Source organism: Dryas octopetala, chromosome 9, assembly GCF_963921425.1.
Source record: "Dryas octopetala chromosome 9, drDryOcto1.1, whole genome shotgun sequence".
Classification (NCBI taxonomy): Eukaryota; Viridiplantae; Streptophyta; class Magnoliopsida; order Rosales; family Rosaceae; genus Dryas; species Dryas octopetala.
Window position 1 is genome coordinate 1,210,388 of NC_141374.1, and position 20,063 is coordinate 1,230,450.

A 20,063-nucleotide genomic window follows, 5' to 3' on the forward strand; every position below is an offset into this window, starting at 1 on the left:
TAAGAATCAATTGACTAATAAATTAAGAATATGAATAAGAAACTTATTACGGCTTCTTGTATAATGTCCATAGGCATTATTATTATTAGGAAAAAAATAAATTAACAAGAAGGAGAAAAAAGAAGTCTTTCATGTACTGATTATGTCTGACTTGTGAAACATATAGTCATAGTCATATATCCATATATATTATCTGCATATATATACATATATATATTATCTCATAGTCATATTTTGATGTGGATTGAATTATATTGGTCATAATGTGCTCTACCTTGTAATTGTATAGATATGGATAGAAGAAAGATTTTGTTGATCTTATTATTGGAGCTATGGCATTTAGAAACGATGAGTGCTTGTGCAATACTTGTGATGATGATGTTAAAAAAGAGACAGAAACGTATGGAAAGATGTGCCTTAAATAATCGTTCCTTAGTTCGACATGAGACTCGTTTGCATTATCTAGATAACATTATAGGCAATAGTGACATAGAGTGTGTCAATCAACTGAGAATGGATAGAAAGACTTTCGGTCTATTGTGTGAACTGCTTCGTAATGATGGAAGGGTAAAGAATGATGGTATGGTGTCTGTGGAAGAGCAAGTGTGTATGTTCTTACATGTACTTGCACATCATGTTAAGAATCGCACGATTAGTAGTAGATTTTTTCGATCAGGAGAGACTATTAGTAGGTACTTCAATTCTGTGTTGCAAGGAGTTTTGCGACTACAAGGTAGCCTATTGAAAGTACCAGATCCTATGTGTGATAACTCCACAAATCATAGATGGAAATGGTTTAAGGTATGTTCATACAATAATCTCCCCACACTGTAATTAGTGTTTGACTTGTTTTTCTACAACTTACATTAAAGTTTACAACTTTTCTATTTTAGAATTGCTTGGGAGCATTAGACGGAACTTACATTAAAGTCCGTGTAGCTAAAATTGACAAACCAAGATACCGAACAAGAAAGGGTGAAATTGCCACAAATGTGTTAGGTGTTTGTTCACGAGACATGCAGTTTATATTTGTGTTACCGGGTTAGGAGGGATCCGCATCCGATTCTAGAGTACTTCGTGATGCAATAACACGGCCTAATGGGTTACGGGTTCCCATTGGTAAGGCTATTAGTTAGCCTCAAATTTATAAGGCATTTGTGATTTTTCAATGTATATTATACACATACTAATAGGAATTATCGTTGTGGTTGTTAGGCTATTTTTACCTTGTAGATGGCAGTTACACAAATGGTGAAGGATTTCTTGCACCATATAGAAGAACAACGAATCATTTATCTGAATGGAGAGAAGGAAACACACCTACAAATAAGGAAGAGTTTTTTAATATGAAACATTCATCTGCAAGGAATGTAATAGAACGTTGTTTTGGCTTGATAAAAGCTAGGTGGGCCATACTAAGGAGTCCTTCCTTTTATCCAATAAAGACACAATGTCATATACTTACGGCTTATTGTCTTCTATATAATCTAATTAGGAGGGAGATGTACGTCTATAGATCCAATGGAAGATGAAATAAATGAAGTTGAAGATGCAGAAAATATGGTAGAAGGTGATATGCTTGGTACCATTGGTGCATCTGATCAATGGACTGCATGGAGGAATGACTTGGCCCTACAAATGTACAATGAATGGAGGGAAAATAGGCACCACTAGCCAAACTTTACTATGTATTTGCTAATATTATTTGAGTGTAACCTAATAAGATGTGATGTGAGTTTAACCTTAACTATGTATTTGGTTATGTTATTTAGCTCAAAGTCCAACTATGTATTTGCTGATGTGATGTGAGCTTAACCTTAACTATGTATTTGGTTATGTATTTGCATAACCACACTTAACTATTTATTTTCTTATGTGATTTCTTATTAGCATATGTTATATGTTTTTGCTTTGCAATATTGGATGTTTAGAAATGGAAGAATCTGGTGGTAGCAAGAAAAAATCTAGGCGTACTTGGTCAAAATTTGAAGAGGATGCATTGCTGAAAGTCATTAAGGATTTTGTTGCTCGAGGCCATCGTTGTGATACAGGCAGTTTCAAATCTGGTACGATGATGCAAATTGAGAAAGTTGTGAATGAATTATGTCCTAGTTCTAATCTAAAGGCATATCCACACATTGAGTCAAAAACCAAAAAATGGAAAAATTAAGGATTACAGCTTAGTCTATGACATGTGTAACACAAGTGGATTTGCTTGGAATGATGTCAAAAAGTGCATTGAGGTTGATAGTAACGAAGCATGGGAAACTTATGTGTAGGTACATGAATAGAAATGAGTTTTATATTAATTATCATTGTTACATCTTAGAATTAAACTAACGCATTTTCTTATTTGTAGAAACACAAAGATGCAGAAGTTGGAGAAACAAACCTTTTCCACTTTTTGACAGGTTTGCTAATATATATGGAAAAGATTGTGCTACTGGAAAATGATCGGAAGCCCCTGTTGAGATGATGGAGGAACAAAGCAATAATGGGGTTAATGAAAGTGACAATGGAGCTGAGAATGATACATCTCCTATGTCAATGAACCAACAAAGCACTCAATTTGAGAGTAGCCAAAGGAAGAGGAAAAGAGCAACTGGAAACTCAAGTGATGGAGCAGATACCATAGTTCTTGCATTGGAAAAGCTAATTGCAGAATCCGGAAAAAGAATGCAAGCTATAACTTATGCTATAGTCCGAGGTAATGAAGATCGAAGTGACATTGCTCAAGAACTAAAAAAAATGGGACTTTCTGGTTTAGAGCAGATTGATGCCATGTGCATTATTTTGGAAAAGCCTCAAACTATATCATTGTTCAAGTCATTGGACGATGAGGTCAAAGAAGTGTTTGTTCGTAGGTTGCTAAGTGACAATGTTTAAGAATGACATGTGGTTATGTGATGTCTTGATTGTGGGTGCTTATAATGGTTGTTTTTGTGGATTATATTCGGTCAAGACATTTTGCTGTGGTTTCTTATGTAGGACATGAACTTTGAAATGGATTATGAACTTATGCATGAACTTATATATGTATTAACTTATTTAGGACTTGAACTTTAATGTTTGAAATTATGTATTGAACTATATATGAATGAATCTAATATTATAAATATTTTGATTGTGGATATGTATTAATGTGTGGGTTTCTGTGTTATAGATTATGCATTGATCTACAGGTTGTGAAATTTGGAAAATGTCTAAAAAACAAAGGGAATGCTATCCAATTTTTGTAAAGTTTATTTAAGACAAAAAAAAGAAGAAAAATTATGTATAAAACATCAAGTTAATCATGGTGGATAGAAAGTATATGTAGTTAGGGGCTTATCAATGCGTTATATGGTCAACAAAGCTTTTTTTTTCCTTTTTTTCTATAGTGCGAGAGAGAAGAAAAACATATTTGAATGTGCAACATTTTATTAATTTGTTTTAAAATAAATAAATAAAAAGTTAATTGACCATATTATTTTTTAGGATAATTAAAATTTTTAATTAATTTAAAATTTTAAATAATTATACCTTAGTCCGACCATGCACCAAACACAGGACAGTGTTATTTAGCTTATCCAGCTTTATAGTCCGACACAGCACCAAACACAGGATAATATTTAGTCCAGCTTACTCCAGTCCAACACTATCCAGCATAATCCATAAGAATAGTCCAGTCCAACACAGTCCGGCGTACCAAACGTAGCCTTAATCTTTTGAGACATTTAAGATAGGTGCAATTGTTGCATACTCGGGGTTTGGGGTGTGACAGCTGTAATTTCTAGTATTTGTTATGTCCTCCTTTGTATAATGCATAATTTCATTTTAGTCAATGGTGACTATTTTGGGATTTAGGAAAATGTTTATTGACTTATTTGTAATTTTGAAATGTTTTATTGACTTTTTTGTAAATAACCCTATTTTATATAAATGCTTGAATTGATTTTTTTCCCCCCTTTTGGTGTGTTTGCAAATTGAATTGAGCATTCTTTGGTCTCCATGCTCCCATGATTCATTTGGATAATCATTTCCACAACGTATTTCAATAAACATCCCTATAACATTCTCATTTACCATGACCTATTACAATAAATTTCCATCCAGAAATTAGTTGACAAAAAGTAATTTCTTTAATCTCTAATTAACACCAAGATTCTTTTTTTTTTTTTTGCCAATAATTAACACCAAGATTCTATTATCAATGGGATCTTAATTTCGGTCCAAACAAAACCAATATTAATGACATTTTCAATTAGAAATATCATAATTAAAAATAATTGTTCATACAACAAAAACTTATCGAATTTTTAACCCATCATTTTCGCACTAAATTATTGAAAAGAAAAACAAACAAAAAAAATGATAAAAAATGAAAAGAAAAAAGTGGGGTCTCGTAAGAAGCTCCCTTCATGTTTATAGGGAAGAGAACATGGTAGGTGATAGTTGGGCTTCTTTTGGGCTTGATTTAGAGCTGGGCCTCCCTCATGTTGTGTATAGGTTTTGGTTGAAGATGTCATTGGAGTTGCCAGACTCGCTTAAAGATAGTGTATGGTGCTTCCTGTTTTGGGCCCTTGACCCCAAATTTACCTAAAAGTAAAACGATAGGAATTTAAAATGAACAACTCTCAAGTATCTTCTACATGCAAAATTTATTTCCCTTACTCTCACAATAATTGCATCAACTCCGAATCCAAGTGATGAACAGAAAATGCAAATCTGAGCATCTAACTCGAAATTCCTGTCCCTAGTCACCATGATCCCTTATGAACCCAAATCCATAAATAATATCCCCTTGCAAAGAGCCTAATATAGTTTCAATTTCTAAATTCATCCCTATCAACATAGAGTGCAATGGTCGGCAACAGTTTTTATTAGAAAAATCTATTGTTAAATAACTACGAGAAAAACTTGCATGTAACGGATGTATACATCTACACACTCACAACATCTCCTTACATGTTAGTCATGTAACCATTTATTGTGAGAAAAGTTGTATACACCCGTTACATGCAAGTTTTTCTCAATAACTATAATAACCTTCCGCCTGACCAGCACATGGTATTTCCATAAACCAAATCAACAAAAATGCAATTTTAGACCCAATTGTATTCATTAATAAATTATAGGAGTATGATTACGAAAACTGAAACTACATAGACCAAAGTGAAAAATAGTTCAAAATACATAGATCAAAAGTTAGTCAATCTATGACCAATAAAATGAATATAATAACCTTACATGTGAGTATCACGTGACCTTTTTATCAATTAAATGGGCAAAATCATGATTTGGACCTAATTGCAATCATTAAATGCAAAAAATTGAAAGTGTGAGGACCTAAGGGGAAAACGGGACCAACTACAAGGATCTAAATGTGATTGTTCAACGAGAAAGGACCATGTAGAATTGTAGATTGTTCAACAATACCAAACACAGCCAATGCCCAACAAGCCCACCCATTTGAAAATTTGCTCTCAATTATTCATAAAATAATGTAATGGTTTCTATAGCATTCTAAACAAACAGTGAAGTGAAAATTATACAACAATTATACAATTGAATTTCATGAAAGAATGGTCCTAGGAAAAAACTCATCTTAATAGACATAGAAAGGCAATTTTACAGTGGTTCTAGCAACCTCTTACAACAAGTAAATGTCTAAATTTAATATTCAACTTGAAAGTTGACATACCATCAGTGTGAAAAGAACAAAAGTTGCATTTAGGAGAAGTGACAAGATTCAAATGCATTATTAAAACAACAACTAATAATAGCTTGGATTTTTTTTTTTTCCTTGGAATCACAGTTTCCAGTATAGTATGAATTTGAGAGCAAGGGCTTTAGAGTAATTTTATCCCCCAAACTTAGAGCAAGGGCTTGAGAGTAATTTTATCCCCCAAACTGAAAGCAAATCCTTGGGTCTTGCTCCTTATTCGGATGTAGCCACTAAGCTTTCCATCTGTTTGCTTTTCACTACTCACATTTACCAAGGAGTCCTCCCCGAATACACTATTTGCATACAATTTGAAACTTAATCATCCAAAGCAAACATTAAACTAATTATTAAACAAAAAGTATTTATTTGTGAGAAGAAAAATGAATCATTAGAAGTGTCCCATGAAAAAAACTCAAAAGCACAAAGGCACATATACTATATTCTTTTATTTGTATTCAGTTAAGCATGCTCGAAAGTTTACCATTTTGTTTTATAAGACTCTTTGATCTAATGGTAAATTCAACCCCAGCAAAAATCAATGGACACATTCTTTCTCTTACTTAGAACATAACTTCAAGTACTTCATAACATAGGAATGAAGTCCAATATTATGCCTGGCATGAGCGCCTAAGTCTTGAGTAAAAAATAGTATAAATGTTATGGACAAAAATGTTGCTTGCCACATGTTGGGCTAGGGCTCAATCGATATCACTTTTTTTTTTTTTTTTCTTTTTTGGTTTAGGGCGTGCCACAAAGTAATTGCTCGTACTTGGGTGAGTAAACAATGAAATATAAAGAAATAAAAGTAAAAATAAAGATAAGGTGATAGTAAATCAAACGATTGTTCACCAAGAAAATTTTACTTGGTCAAGGTTATTTTTCTCGTCTAGGCATTCCAGAACTTTTAATGCTATATTCTTACAATAATAGTGTTTGTGAATTCAAATATATTAACTGTGGGGTTAAGAGTAAGAGGGCTTAAATAAAAACAATAGATCTTCGAAAGGAAGGTAAATCTGACCACATCCAAATCTACCTGATATCAAATAGTAATTTCACTACAAATCTAGCCATGGGTATGAATGAGAGATCATAATAAACTATTTTAATTGAAAAGAGACAATAAATGGTAAATACTAGGAACTAGATCTAAAATTAATTATATTAAAAAATAAAAGACATGAACGCCTCTTATATAAAGCTGATTACAAACATTAAATCGACCTTAATGATAATGCAGAGAAGTTATAACCAACTATGGATCTTACTAAAACTTAAATAGGAACAAAAAGAAAAATGATAGAGCAGTAGTAAAAAACAAAGCAGAATGCAAGGGGAATTTGTAGTGTTTGCAGGTTTGTTGGGGGGTGTGTGTATGCGTCCTTTTTTCTCCTTTTAGCCTGGTATTTATAGTGGAGGCGGCCCAAAACCTTAGTCTTTCCTTCTTGGGATTGCTGACAAGTGTATACTTGGAAGTAGCTTGAATTTCTGGTACACATGACAGTTGGGGCCAGCCTTTTTTGGACATGTGTCAGCGTACGTGTAAATGGATGTGTGCCTTCTGTCTAAATGATTCTCTCGGCCAGGTCTAGCCGAGAGCCTTTTTTCTTTGTTCGCCCAAGCTGAATGGGCTTGTAATCAAATGGGCCTTAGGAATGGGCCATCATTTTTCTTGTATTTGAGTTCTGATTTATGCCCATGCTTCAAGCTTCAAGGCCCAGATTCGGTGCCACGTTGCGCATTTTGAAAAATGGGTATAAACATTGCCCCCCCCCCCCCCCGAAGTGTACTCACCTTTCAACTTGGACTAGCTAAAAAGACGAAGACTTATGAAGTATGATTCCTAAAAGGTCTGGCTCCTTTTTGCATCGGGTGAAAGAAAAAAAATACATGGATCCTGGCGAAATGTATCGAACCAATGTATTCAAAGAAAATGTGCCTTTCAGCTTGAGATAACCGCAATGACGAGAACTTTGTGGAGTATGCTTTCTTACAGATATGTCTTTTCTTTTATATCGAGCAAAGGAAACGAGAAGTCTTTTTAGCACGAAACACGTCAGTTCCAAGCATTAAATGCCCCAACAGCTTTTTCCGCATGCCTAGATCCACGTGGCGCAGCCTGATTGCCCGAGTGTTTCCTCGTACTGTAGAGGCGACATGATCATATCTTTCCTGAAACCCTAGGCGGCGTATCCCTTTGTCTCGTAAGACACAACTCTTTCAATTAAATAGCTGCCTCCAGCCATTAACAGTCTCATTCATCATTGTAATTCAATTTCGAAAGGCGCGACTGTTATACAATGATAACAGCCGTTTTCTAGCAAACCTAGATTTCATAATTTGCAATTCAATTTCGAAACTCTATGACTTCTCTCAAAGAAAATAGTCTTTTTCTCAATTGATTATTCAATCTTCGTGCCTTTTCAGTTGCTCGCCCAGGTACTATAAATTCAACCCTTAGCCATTTTCTTTTCTTTACACTTTCAAAATTCTTGCCTATTACATTATTGAGCTTTATGTTATTTCTTGATTTTCTTCTAAGTGTTCCTGCTTCTTTTGTTCTTCATAAACCAAACTTTTTCAAACACCAACCTAAACCTTCATTTTTTACAAAAATGGTTTACCAAAGAACTGTTGAAGCCTCAGGAAGGATGGCCTTGGAAGCCCAAGCCTTCATTGATGTTGTTGTCCTTCACCTCGCCGCCGAGAAACTTCAGGGCGAAGTGATTGCTTACTTTGGCATTGCTCACCAGAGTAATCTCGAGTATACTTCTGCTTTGGGTCCTTGCTTCAAGAAAGAGATCCCCTTGCCCATCATGGAGGCTATGCAGACGAGCTTTAAGGACTTCTCATCCTTCTACAACGGGGGCCGTTGGGGATCATGGGCAACTCAGAAGCCCCAGACTATATAGCCCACGGTCACTGGCGACTAGGTTTCATAGTATAATCGAGTGGAGGCTGAGAAAAATGTAGTGTGGGAAACACTCGGCATCAAATACGCCCTCGCCCTGTCCTTGTTGGCCCCAACTTTTGATTGCCCGCTCTTGGCTTCGGCCTTATGCTTCTAGTCATCCTCCATGAATGCCTTCTATTTACTGGGCTCCCCTCTCACCCCACAGTTTTGGATATGCCAGCCATTTGGGTTCAGACCCCATGGTGATTTCATCACGCCATTCTATGAGCAACATGCAAAATAAAATGCGGACATCACACTATCTTTGGCGGTGAATTGGCAAAACACTTTCAGAACGGATCTCCGGTCTCACAGATCTTACGTGAGTTATGACAGCTTTATCAAGCGTTACAACATGTCAAAGGGCTCAGTTTCTAACCCAAAGCACTCAACAATCCTTATCTACTGGCTGAGCAATATGTATTCGGCACGAAGAACAATAAGGTGGTCCAAGAGTATGTTGTTCTGGTGAACGCCTTAGCCTTCGGCCGCCCGCTCGCCCACTCGCCTTAGGGCCGTTCATTCTCGCCCATTTCTACCGATGTCTGAGGGACATCACCGTAGGCCGAATGAAAGTGGATGTGGGAGATTTATTATGGATGCTTCAGATCTGGTTGCAGGCTTACTTCCCCAAGCTCCGGTCTAGGAAAATTAAGCTTCTCATCGACGAAGTGATTGCCCACTTCATAATCCCACTCTCATTGGTGTACCATTCGATGGATGCATGTTTCAAGTTCTTTTATGCTCAGAAGGATTATACCACTGAAGTCTACCAGACATGTGTTCACCGCCGCCATCCTCATTATCTCTCCATCAACATCAACGAAGCCCTCCTTGAGGACCCCCAAGAGCTACAAGAAGTTCGTGAGATCTGGGGAAGCTTTTTGATTAACAGGGACTTAGCTTAAGGAAGTCCAACCCTCTCGACGAGCAAGCTGAAATTCTGCAAGACTGAAGCTGAGGTGTTCCAACCTCATCTTACTGCTCGTCAGTTTGGCCTTTGCCAACTGCTCCCATTTTTCCATTTTCACTCGGCCAACTACCTCTCGTCTTGGAAGGTAGACTTTACGGAGACAGATTGCTTCAATTAAGAAACCTTCACTGTTTATGTCGAGCTCCAACATGATATAGTGAATGATCTTCACAAGTTGCTCAATCTTCGACCAAGGAAAGTCAACAGAAACTTCATGAAGTCGTTCACTACTTAGTGGAAAACTTGGTTCCCCAAGTTTCTCTTCCCGGACGAGAAGCAGCGCGAGTGTTTGCCTTAGAGGGCATTCCCTTTAAAAAATTCAAAGACAAGAAGCCCATAAACTACATTCCTCCATCATTCCCTAGTGATGAAGAAGAGACAAAGAAGAAGAAGCCCCAAGATGCGGCTGAAGAGAAAGATTCAGACAAGGAGGGCAATGTGCACGAAAGATTAGGCAAAGGAGCAAGTAACAGAGGGTGGATGAGGAGAAAATGGAAGAGAAGGAAACTGAAGAAGAACAAGAACAAGAGGAAACCCCCTTGCAAAGAAGGAAAATGAGCTGAAGCCATAGAGGCAAAGGTTTGCTTGGGCAAACGTCTATTGATTCACTATCAAGTAAGTTTAGGTTTTTTTTTTTTAGATAAAAAACACTCACAGAAAAATTAATTTGTATGTTTCACTTGGAAATGTAAGTGACACTAATGTTCCCATCCCTCCTTTTGAATAACCAACTGATCGATTAATGCGAGAATGATGTTAACATTAGACATTGCTTTGCTATTATAATATTCATGTTGTCCAGACATCATTCATACAAAATTAACAAAGTCTGAGTTTTTATCCTCAATTGAAAACTAAACCAAACCACAAGGATACCAATAATAACTTAAACCAAATTACCGAAGTTTCGCCTGGTAGACGAAATTAGCGCAAGAGCAACACATGCCATCACTATCACATAAACGTCTACAATGTCTTAATCCTTATCAGCTTTGTTGTTGTAATGGTCAGCATCAACAACTTTGTAATGGTAAGCACATAACGTAGCACCGAATGTTGTTCTAAGAGATCCTGCCACATCGAGTAGGACAAATGCAATTCCTACAACTCTCTCGGTGCCTGCATGAATGGCTCCTACATCTCTAAGAAGTATCATGGATGCATTTGACACTACACCACATGTCAAGACAAAAAAAGAAATATTGGTGGGATCAAGTTTTTTTATGACAAACAATTCCTCATATGATTGAGGTAAAAAGAAAATTGATCACAAAAATGAAAACCAGCTTTGACTTCCTGTTGAATTCGTTAGGTACCAATGTAGCTATCACTTCAGCTACAAATCCTCCCACAATGTCATAGAGAATGTAAGAATCCAATGAATGATTCTTCTCTTTATTCACTACCATGGGCTTAGATGGCAGAGTTGTGTGAACTTCGGTTGTCGCTCCTTTGAGGATTAACAAAGTGACAACGCAAAAAACAGACCGAACCCAAGTAAAAAGATATCCAATACCCTCATTCAGAGCTGCATTTAGGGCTTCTTGTTCATCCATAACATCATGGAGATAAACTCCTCCAACTCCAGGAACAAAGATAAGTACTGCGATCAACACTACCTATTCAAGCGGCATTTCGATAGTTTTCTCATTCATCGTTTCCTCTTCTATCGTTTTAGCCTTGATATGCTCATACTTGTTCCCATCAATATTCAATATTAGACTTATAACGACAGTACCGATGATACTGCTAATGATTATCGTTCTTGAGCTCCAATAAACGAATGTCACATTTCATATGTTTCGAGTCTCATATAATGCACCCACCACAACAACTATAAAGCACCATCCTACAGTACTAACAAGCTCATCATGAAGTTGCAATGGAGCATCAAACCAAGTTTTATTTATTTATTTATTTTTTCAAATCTTTTACTAACAATTTTGTTAATTTCCTAGTACCATAATGACTAATTAACTCGGAATACACAACAAAAACAACCGTGAGACAAATGCATTGTAGAAAACAACTTTTGATTCTAGCTATTACCCCAAGTGCATTATTTGCTAAAAATCTCTACGTTAAAATCGATCATACAAACCAAGATAAACACATAAGCATATGAATTTAACCACCTACAATGAATGCAAGGTCTCTAAGTCACATTACCTTATCTAAATAGATTGAACATCGAAACTCACCTTTGGGAAATGTTTCGAGACTTGAACTTTGATTTATATGCTCCAACCTAACTTAATGCTTACATATTGATCATTTTATCTTAGGAAATAGCCAATTACATAAACTTATATTAACAATCTTCATTTGTACTTCCTTAGAAAACTTTTCTCGGCAGTTGAGCAAAAGACTTGAACCCTTCTTTTAATGGTAGTCTATGCTCAACTATTGATCTCTCTAATCCAAGCATCTCATCATAAGTCCAAGTAAAACAATCTAAGAATTCCTTAAGAAGGGCAATCATTGCCTTCTACTCGCCCAAGCTTAACAACCCACTGATAAAAATTGGACGAGGCTTCAACTTTGTCCCCAAATTAATCTCAAGCAATAGATCCTGGACCTCAGCCTTTGAGTCATCTAAAGCTGCAGGTTCACATTCCAAATCCTCCATACAAATTTCAAGATCTCGTGCTTCAGAGATATACTCGGCAACAATCTCAATACGCTACCCCTTCTCCTAGCGACACAAAGCCGTCTTTTTGACACAGAGCCAAAGCAAACCTCTCAAATTATTCAACCACTTTAGCTACGACATGCTCTACTTCAACTGTATCACACATTATACATATGTTTTCTCACGAAATATGTCAGAAATGTCTGATGGGATGCCCCTCTCGATCTTTGAGTAAGAGATCTTGGTTGGCCAACCATCCTGGCCAGTTCCTTCCAACTTGACAAATCCAATATCCTCATCGTAAACCCTGGCATGTAAGAAGTTTGTCATGGTTACAAAAGATCTTGAGTCTACCTTTATCACTTTCACACCATTTTTGCCCCACATGATGCATTTTTGTAAAAAGGTGGAAGGGATACACATTTGGAATGGATCCAATCTCTGCCAAGCAGCACATTATATGGTGAAACTGAGTCAGCAATGAAGAACCCTGGACTTTGTTTTCGGCTACCAACTTAGATGTCCAAAGGTAGGCAACCGGCTGACTTATGCGACATTCCTACATAATCAGTGATGTACATATTGGTTTTGATCAAGTTGTCCTCTGTCTTCCCAAGCTTTTTCATCGTGGTCCTCGACAAGATGTTAACCGTTGACAGTAGCAATGATTGCCACTATATGACAGTGGCAATTTGCCCATTGTTTTGAACAAAAAAAAAAAACCCACTGAGTGCTCGGCACAAAAAAAACGGAACAAAATATAACGTGGGCTTTTAGGGCTCATTTAACACTGCTTCTTAGAAACGCTTCTGCTAAGAAGCACAAACATATTTTTATAAAAATTCTAAGTGGTTCATGCAAAAGCACTTGGAAGTGCTTCTTCAAGAAGCACCTGATAGGTGCTTAAAAAAAACCTCTTAAAAGTACTTTTATAACCTCATAGACACTTTTATTTATTTTTGTCAAATGCTATCAAAAGCAGTTCTACTAATCTGAAAGCGTTTTTAGCAATTTTAAAAGCAGTACCAAACGGGCTCTTATTTGTACAAAGTTGACTCATTTATCATTCCAACTTTTTAGGTGGCCGGGTTTGTTTATCATAGTATTGTAAAATAGAATTTAGAGTAATTTACTTTTATTTTAATAGTATATCATGTATTATTATTATTTTTTGGCTAGATGTATTATTTATGTTTTTATACATATACTATATATTTACATATAGAGCCATTCCGTTGAAGTATACCTCATCTTCAACATGATGATGAATGGCTTATGGAACTCACTTCGCATTGTAATTCGATGATCGAATCTGTCTATTTTTTAAGTCTCTATACAAGGGTCATTCTTGCAAAAAATTAGATAAATCAGAAACCGTTAAGACATCTTATTGTGATAGAATAAATAAACGAACATAGTGATTCCTTAAACACTTGAAAGGATGACCCATTAATCAAATGGTTAAACGATTTCCAATTTGTCTAATTTTTTATAAAGATGATCCTTGTATAGAGACTTAAAAAATAGACAGTTTCGATTATTGAATTACAGTGCAGAATAAGTTCCACAAGTCATACCTCATCATGTTTAAGATGATATATACTTCAATAAAAGGGACCAATATTTACATAATATATAATTGTTTTGAGATGTTAATTTTACTTAATTAATTATTATATTTTAATATAAATGGGGAACCCATTTCTTCGTGGGGAATCTCCGACGGGAAATGGGGTGGGGATGATGATGAAGTTTTTTCGCGGGGACGGGGATGGGAGGCCAAACTCGGCCCGCCCCATTGCCATCCGTAGGTGTGCATATGATGAGCTCCGGTGGATAGGTGTGGATATGAGTTTAGGGGTTTAGGTTGATGATGGGCACTTTTGGTATTTCGGGTGGGTACAGTGAGCAAACTTAAAAGTTAAAATCAATACTGATTGGCGTAGCGAGTAAGGGGTATTGTGAGAAAGATGTGGGTATCTCATCAACAAAACCACCCCTTTTTTTTTTTTTTTTTTTTAAACCCTAAACCCTTTTTTATCTCTTTAGTTTCCACTTGCTCTCTCTCTCTCTCTCTCTCTCTCTCTCTCTCTCTCTCTATTGTTGTAGCCGCCTCCTCCCTCATCACACCAGACTTCTTCTAACTCATCTCTATTCTCTACCCACATTCAGGTCCCCAATCCCCATATCATCACCTCTACTCCTCTTCAACAGAGCCACTGCATCTCTGGGTAAGTTTTGTTTTTACTTAGTTTTTGATTTTTTCTTTGTTTAATTACACATTACAGTCCCATGCTCACCCTCTTTCTGAATTCAAAGTCACGATCTCACACCCACTTGGTTGGTACTTTGTTAACGGGTCAACCAGACCCGGGACCCTAATTTCATATACCATGAAGCGAGTGAGGTTAACAGGTTTTTTGGTTGTCATATACCCCTAAAAGTCTATAACCCTTCGCCATCATTCTGCTTAGCTAAACAACACCACCTGAAGCTGAGCAACTCTGATTCTGGTTACCCTTTTCGTTATTATTGTATTACTAATATTACTATTTTTTTTTGTTTTTAATTTCTGAGTTTCTGTTTGTTTCCCAAGAAAGCTTAGGAAAGTAAGAGAAAATTAAGATTTTGTTCAAATTTCTAATCTTCTTTTCTGCTCATGTGTGGTTGAAGAGAGTGATGGAAGAGCAGGTGGCACAGCCGTTGACATATGTACCGGAGATTATTTTGAAGAAAAGGAAAAGCAATGAAGAAATTGCCTTAAGGAGGAAAGAGCAATTGGAGCAGAGGAAGTTTAGGTCTAAGAAAAGTAAGCAAGAATTTATTAAGAAGCCTGAGGACTTTGTCAAAGAGTTTCGTTACAGGGTAAGCCCTTTGCTCTTTCTAGTAATTTATTCGTAAAATTTGTGTCTTATTGTTAAATTTCACACCTTTTCTGTGTTGTTGCAAAGTATGAGAGCAGCAAGTTTGAGTTAGAGGATAATTATATGGATATGTATATAAAAATGGACAATTTCTTTTAGATAGAACCCTTCACATGTGGATCCACTCTGCAATGTGATAATCAAATGGCTAGATGATTTCCGATTTGTAGGGTGGGCCCCACATGCGATCCCAATGTAATCCACATGAATGGTGATCTCTTAATAGAAGATCTCTGAGCTTTTAGATGTGTATTTTAAGTGCCAAAATCATGTAAACTGATGCTTTTATGTATGTGAGTGTTAGGACATGAGACCGTTTTATGCGATAGTAGATTAATCTAGAATTGAAGTGATTATGCAGAATTGTGATCAGAAGTTTATACAAGAATTAATCATGCTTTTAATGTAAATACTGCCTCATTCTGTATGGTTTGAGATATTTTCACTCATTTTGTATGGTTTGAGATATTTTCACAATAGTTTCTCTCTTGATGTGAAGCGATTTCTGCAGATTGAAATGGTGAAATATGTAGTAACTGGAGTGTAATACACTACTAAGTCACAACTTTAGATAGATGGACACTTGTAAGCATGTTGAGAGGGGTCTTCTGGGATAGGTGTTGGTTTATTTCTATTTTATTAAGAGATGGGAACCTGGCTAGAAGAGTGTGATGATGTTCCACAGATCTTAAGCATCTGTCTTCCAATATAATTAAAACTGAATTGGACAGAAATGTGACATGAACAGTAAGAAAAGGATCAGAGGAATCTGTATAGGTAAGACAATGTAATAGTGACAGAGTATGGGTCACCTAATGGTGTGTGATGTGCAGAAGAGAGGCGGAGAGTTTGGAATACCTAATCGTGCAGTGCCCAGTTGCTTTATCTTTATGGCAGAGGCTGTTTATGGAGGGTGGGTTGAGGTGGGAGTTTCCTGTTTCTTGTTCTGCTCTGCTTTCAGAGAGTTTTAAGTTTTTTGAAGGGAAGAAGAGGGGAGTGGTGTTGTGGAGATGTGCAGTGATGGCTATTTTGTGGGTAATCTGGATGGAGAGGAATAAAAGGGTCTTTGATAATGCTAGGGGGGGAAACGGTGGATAATCTTTGGGAGAGAGTCCGGTTTTGGGCTTCTTTATGGGCATCAGTCACTCCAATTTTTCAGGATTATCAAAGAAAAACAAAAATAGTAACAGAGTATGGGAAGTTGGAGAAATGATCAAACATAAAGGGGAAATTTAGATAGGGAAGGTAGCAGCTGAAATCACTCTGGTAGGATCTAGGAATTACACCCTGAATAACACACCTTAAAAATTGTGAACCAATCACAAGAAGTAGATAATTTTTGAAATACTGTTCATTGACCTGCAAATGACAGACTTACATGCTTTATATAGATGTATGACCATGATTGTTAGTCTCTCCACATTACTAAAAGAACCTAACTTTAATATTAGCTGTAATGACTTCTTGGATATCCAAGCATGACTCTTTGACTCTTAATTAATTTTCAGATACGACACATTAATTCTAGCTTCTAGACCTCTAGACCTGTGTGACTCCTTTTAAGATCTCCAGGAGCATTTATTTATTCTTTTGAAAATCTTCTGCAGCATTTATTTCTTCTTTTTGGGGATGCCTATTATACACCCCAACTTGGGTGTACTGTACCATCAAAGCGTTGAGTTGTGTATTTATCCTTTTCTTAGCCTGCTTATAAAGTTTAATGTGGGCATGATTTTCATCAAACTGCCAGCCTACTGATTCGGTTTATCATAAAAGATTCACTGAAATCAGTGAACTGGCAAAGTCAACCCTGAACTGATCAACCTGGTCACCGTTAACCGGTTTGGTTTTCACGTTTTAGAACATTACTATATTCAGTTTTAAGTTTTTCATTAGAAGCATGCAGTCACGGCTAGCACTAGGATGGATTTTCAGAGAGGGAAGGACCTTTAATAGATTCATAGACAGTAGTATACACTTATTCTGAGAAAATGCTTCATGAGAAGGTGGTCTTATGCTATCTGCAACTTCCTTTATATGTTTGCTAGTCTCTCCAATCTCAATTCAGTTATTGATTGAACTTATTTGTTGATTTAATTAGGAGGTGGACCTGGTCTGTATGAAGCGCAGGTTAAAGAGAAAAAGGCCAACGTTAGTGGCACCCAATTCACAACTGCTTTTGGTCATTCGTATACAGGGGTGGGTTCCAATTTTATATGATAATTTTATGTTTTTCTTCATCTCTATCTCAAAGTCTCTATTTTCTGACCTCTCTATTATTTTTCCAGGAAAAATGACATGCATCCTGCAGTTAGGAAGGCCTTATACAGCCTAAAATTGAGGAAAATCTTCAACGCAGTTTTTGTGAAAGCAGATGATGCTATGATAGAAAAGTTGCAGAGGGTGGAGCCCTACATAACCTATGGGTAGGAGACATACATCCTTCGATCCTTCTAATTTTATGCCAAAATTAAATTTTCTATAAGGATAAACATATATACAGGACCTAGGAAGATCTAACAATCTTGTTTTGGTGTGCTGGTGAAAATGACCTAATTTGTCTGTCTGTCACTCTGTCTGATGTTTGATTCGTTTTCTATTTATGGGCTGAGTTAACTTACAAAATAGTAACTAAGTTATAAGTTATAACCTGTTGGGGTGTGGCTCAACCAAGCCATCAAGTGTAGAAAAAGAATCCCACATCGGAAATATGAAGAAACAAACACCAAGATAAAAGTCAAAGTCCCACCCTTAATAGTACCAAGGCCTTTTGTGGATAAAAACCCCACACCTAGAGGTCCATTGGGCTTGGGCCTAACCTCACCTCACCCATGTTTATGGATCTAGGTGGTTAAGTTGGGGACAATATCATTGGGCTGTGAACTTGGATGTGGGATTGGGACTGTGCTAATTTTGATCCCAACAATAACCAACTTGGGCAGGGAACAGAATCATTTAATTAATGACCAAGGGTTGTCTATAATTTTGCTAGACAAGGTCTTTGCTTGCATGAATCTGTTCTCTCTCTCTCTCTCTCTCTCTCTCTCTCTCTCTCTCTCTCTCTCTCATAGCAAATTGCTAATTTCTCTTTCTCAAATAATATGATAAATCATTCTTATAAAAAAAAAAAAAATATGATCAATCACATGCTTACCTACAAAAGAAAAATGGTATGCATGATGTTGGTTTTTGGTAGATGTGTGTCTAAATAGCATTAACCTGCAACTAGGGCTAACAGAGCTCGAATGTGAGTCCCTCTCAGATGTAACTCTATGAATTTTTTGCTTAATATGGAGTCCAAGTTCGTAAGATTCACCAATAATCTTTTTCCATTCATATCATTGTATGTATAATTTTACAGTTATATTACCAACCAATGTTTAATAGTTATATTGAAATTTTGCTTGTTTCCTAAGGTACCCTAACCTTAAGAATGTGAGAGAACTGATTTACAAGAAAGGTTATGCAAAGATAGACAAGCAGAGAGTTCCTCTGACAGACAATAACATTATTGAACAGGTATTGGGTAATATCTTACAGAATTTTCTCTCTTAATATTCATTCTTAATCTCACTCATCTTTATTATTGGGCAGGCATTGGGGAAGTATGATGTTATATGCATAGAAGATATAGTGCATGAAATTGCTACTATTGGTCCACATTTTAAGGAGGCTGTCAGTTTCTTATGGCCCTTTGCGCTCAATAAGCCAGAAGGAGGACTGAAAGGGTCAAAAACGGTATACAAGGAAGGTGGAGACACTGGAAATCGCGAGGATCAGATAAACAAACTAATTGGCAAGATGAATTAGCATGAAAAGCACAGATCCTTTGACAAAAAATTTTGGTGGTTGTATGAGGAATGCTGTTTTCTTCCCTCTTTCGTATGTATAACAATACAGTGTTGTACGGTGTCTTGGTGCAGCTAAGTAGTCAATTGTGGAATTTTTCTAGTCCATTTTTCCTTCTTAATGTTCAGTTTAGCTATTGTGTTAGACTGCGGATCAGCTCATTTATTGACCATTAGATCAAACTGATGACTGGGATATAGTTTTAAAAGCATAACCTATTTTCTCTTGACCAGTGTATGATCGGTTGGGAACTTGGAGATGAAACCTCAATCCACAAATGAGCTCTAGTTATCAGAAACTGATCGAGCTGCTGCTTCTTTAATATAAGAATCAATAGCTACTTGGGTTTCTTCTAATTTATCTCTCTTTTGTGCATCTCTCTATTTTTCTGTTAAAAAGAACTCTTTGGTCTTTGTCCTTAACAACACTTTGATTTGACTTGGGTCTCTGTTCAACTATATATCCTCATGTAACATAGTCGTGTTTGTAAAATTTGTAGTACACTTGTATTGCGGTGAAATCGAAGAATCTATGTTGAAACTTAATTTCAACCACACATTGATTTTCAAGTAATTAGGTTTGTTTTGTGTTCATAGCTAGCCTGAAATGTGGAGTTGTGCAAACCAATTAATTTTGTGCTTTGCCAAAACTTGATGAGCTTTAAGTTTTTGTATAAGAAGTGTTCACGAGGATCTGCTAAATGGGTCAGCCTAAATGTTTATCTTCAATCCTTTTACTATATGTTCCTCAAGTTTGATGGTAAATTTGACTAAAAAGTTAAATTTAGGGTAGAGTACTAAGTGGCAGACCGACATTGAGAGGAAGGGGGTCAGACGACCCCAGAACGCCGGAGCATGAAGCCTTGAACCACCTTTCTTAGCCGCCAGTGTGAAACTCGGAAATTTTCCAAATTTATTTTGGAATTTTTCTAAATTATTTGACAGTCATATTTTTCCACCATGGACTTTAATTTGTGGACCAACTTTGACTAACCTTTACCCATGGATCCAACGGTGCGAGTCTCG

General features: G+C 36.5%; 1 protein-coding gene and 2 pseudogenes across 1 annotated transcript; all 3 read left to right on the forward strand.

The window, feature by feature from the left end:
* The first annotated feature begins 291 nt into the window (after nt 1-291).
* On the forward strand, nt 292-1,674 carry LOC147273073 (uncharacterized; annotated as a pseudogene).
* A 259-nt stretch (nt 1,675-1,933) lies between these two features.
* LOC147273074 (uncharacterized) lies at nt 1,934-2,886 on the forward strand (annotated as a pseudogene).
* Nucleotides 2,887-14,342: 11,456 nt separating this feature from the next.
* Nucleotides 14,343-19,629, forward strand: LOC147273075 (large ribosomal subunit protein uL30z-like). Its single transcript, XM_086256387.1, has 6 exons — nt 14,343-14,496; nt 14,939-15,130; nt 17,291-17,388; nt 17,478-17,615; nt 18,606-18,708; nt 18,784-19,629. Exons 2-6 carry the CDS (start codon nt 14,945-14,947, stop codon nt 18,997-18,999), a joined length of 741 nt encoding a protein of 246 aa, XP_086112513.1. The 5' UTR covers nt 14,343-14,496; nt 14,939-14,944; the 3' UTR covers nt 19,000-19,629.
* Nucleotides 19,630-20,063: the final 434 nt, after the last annotated feature.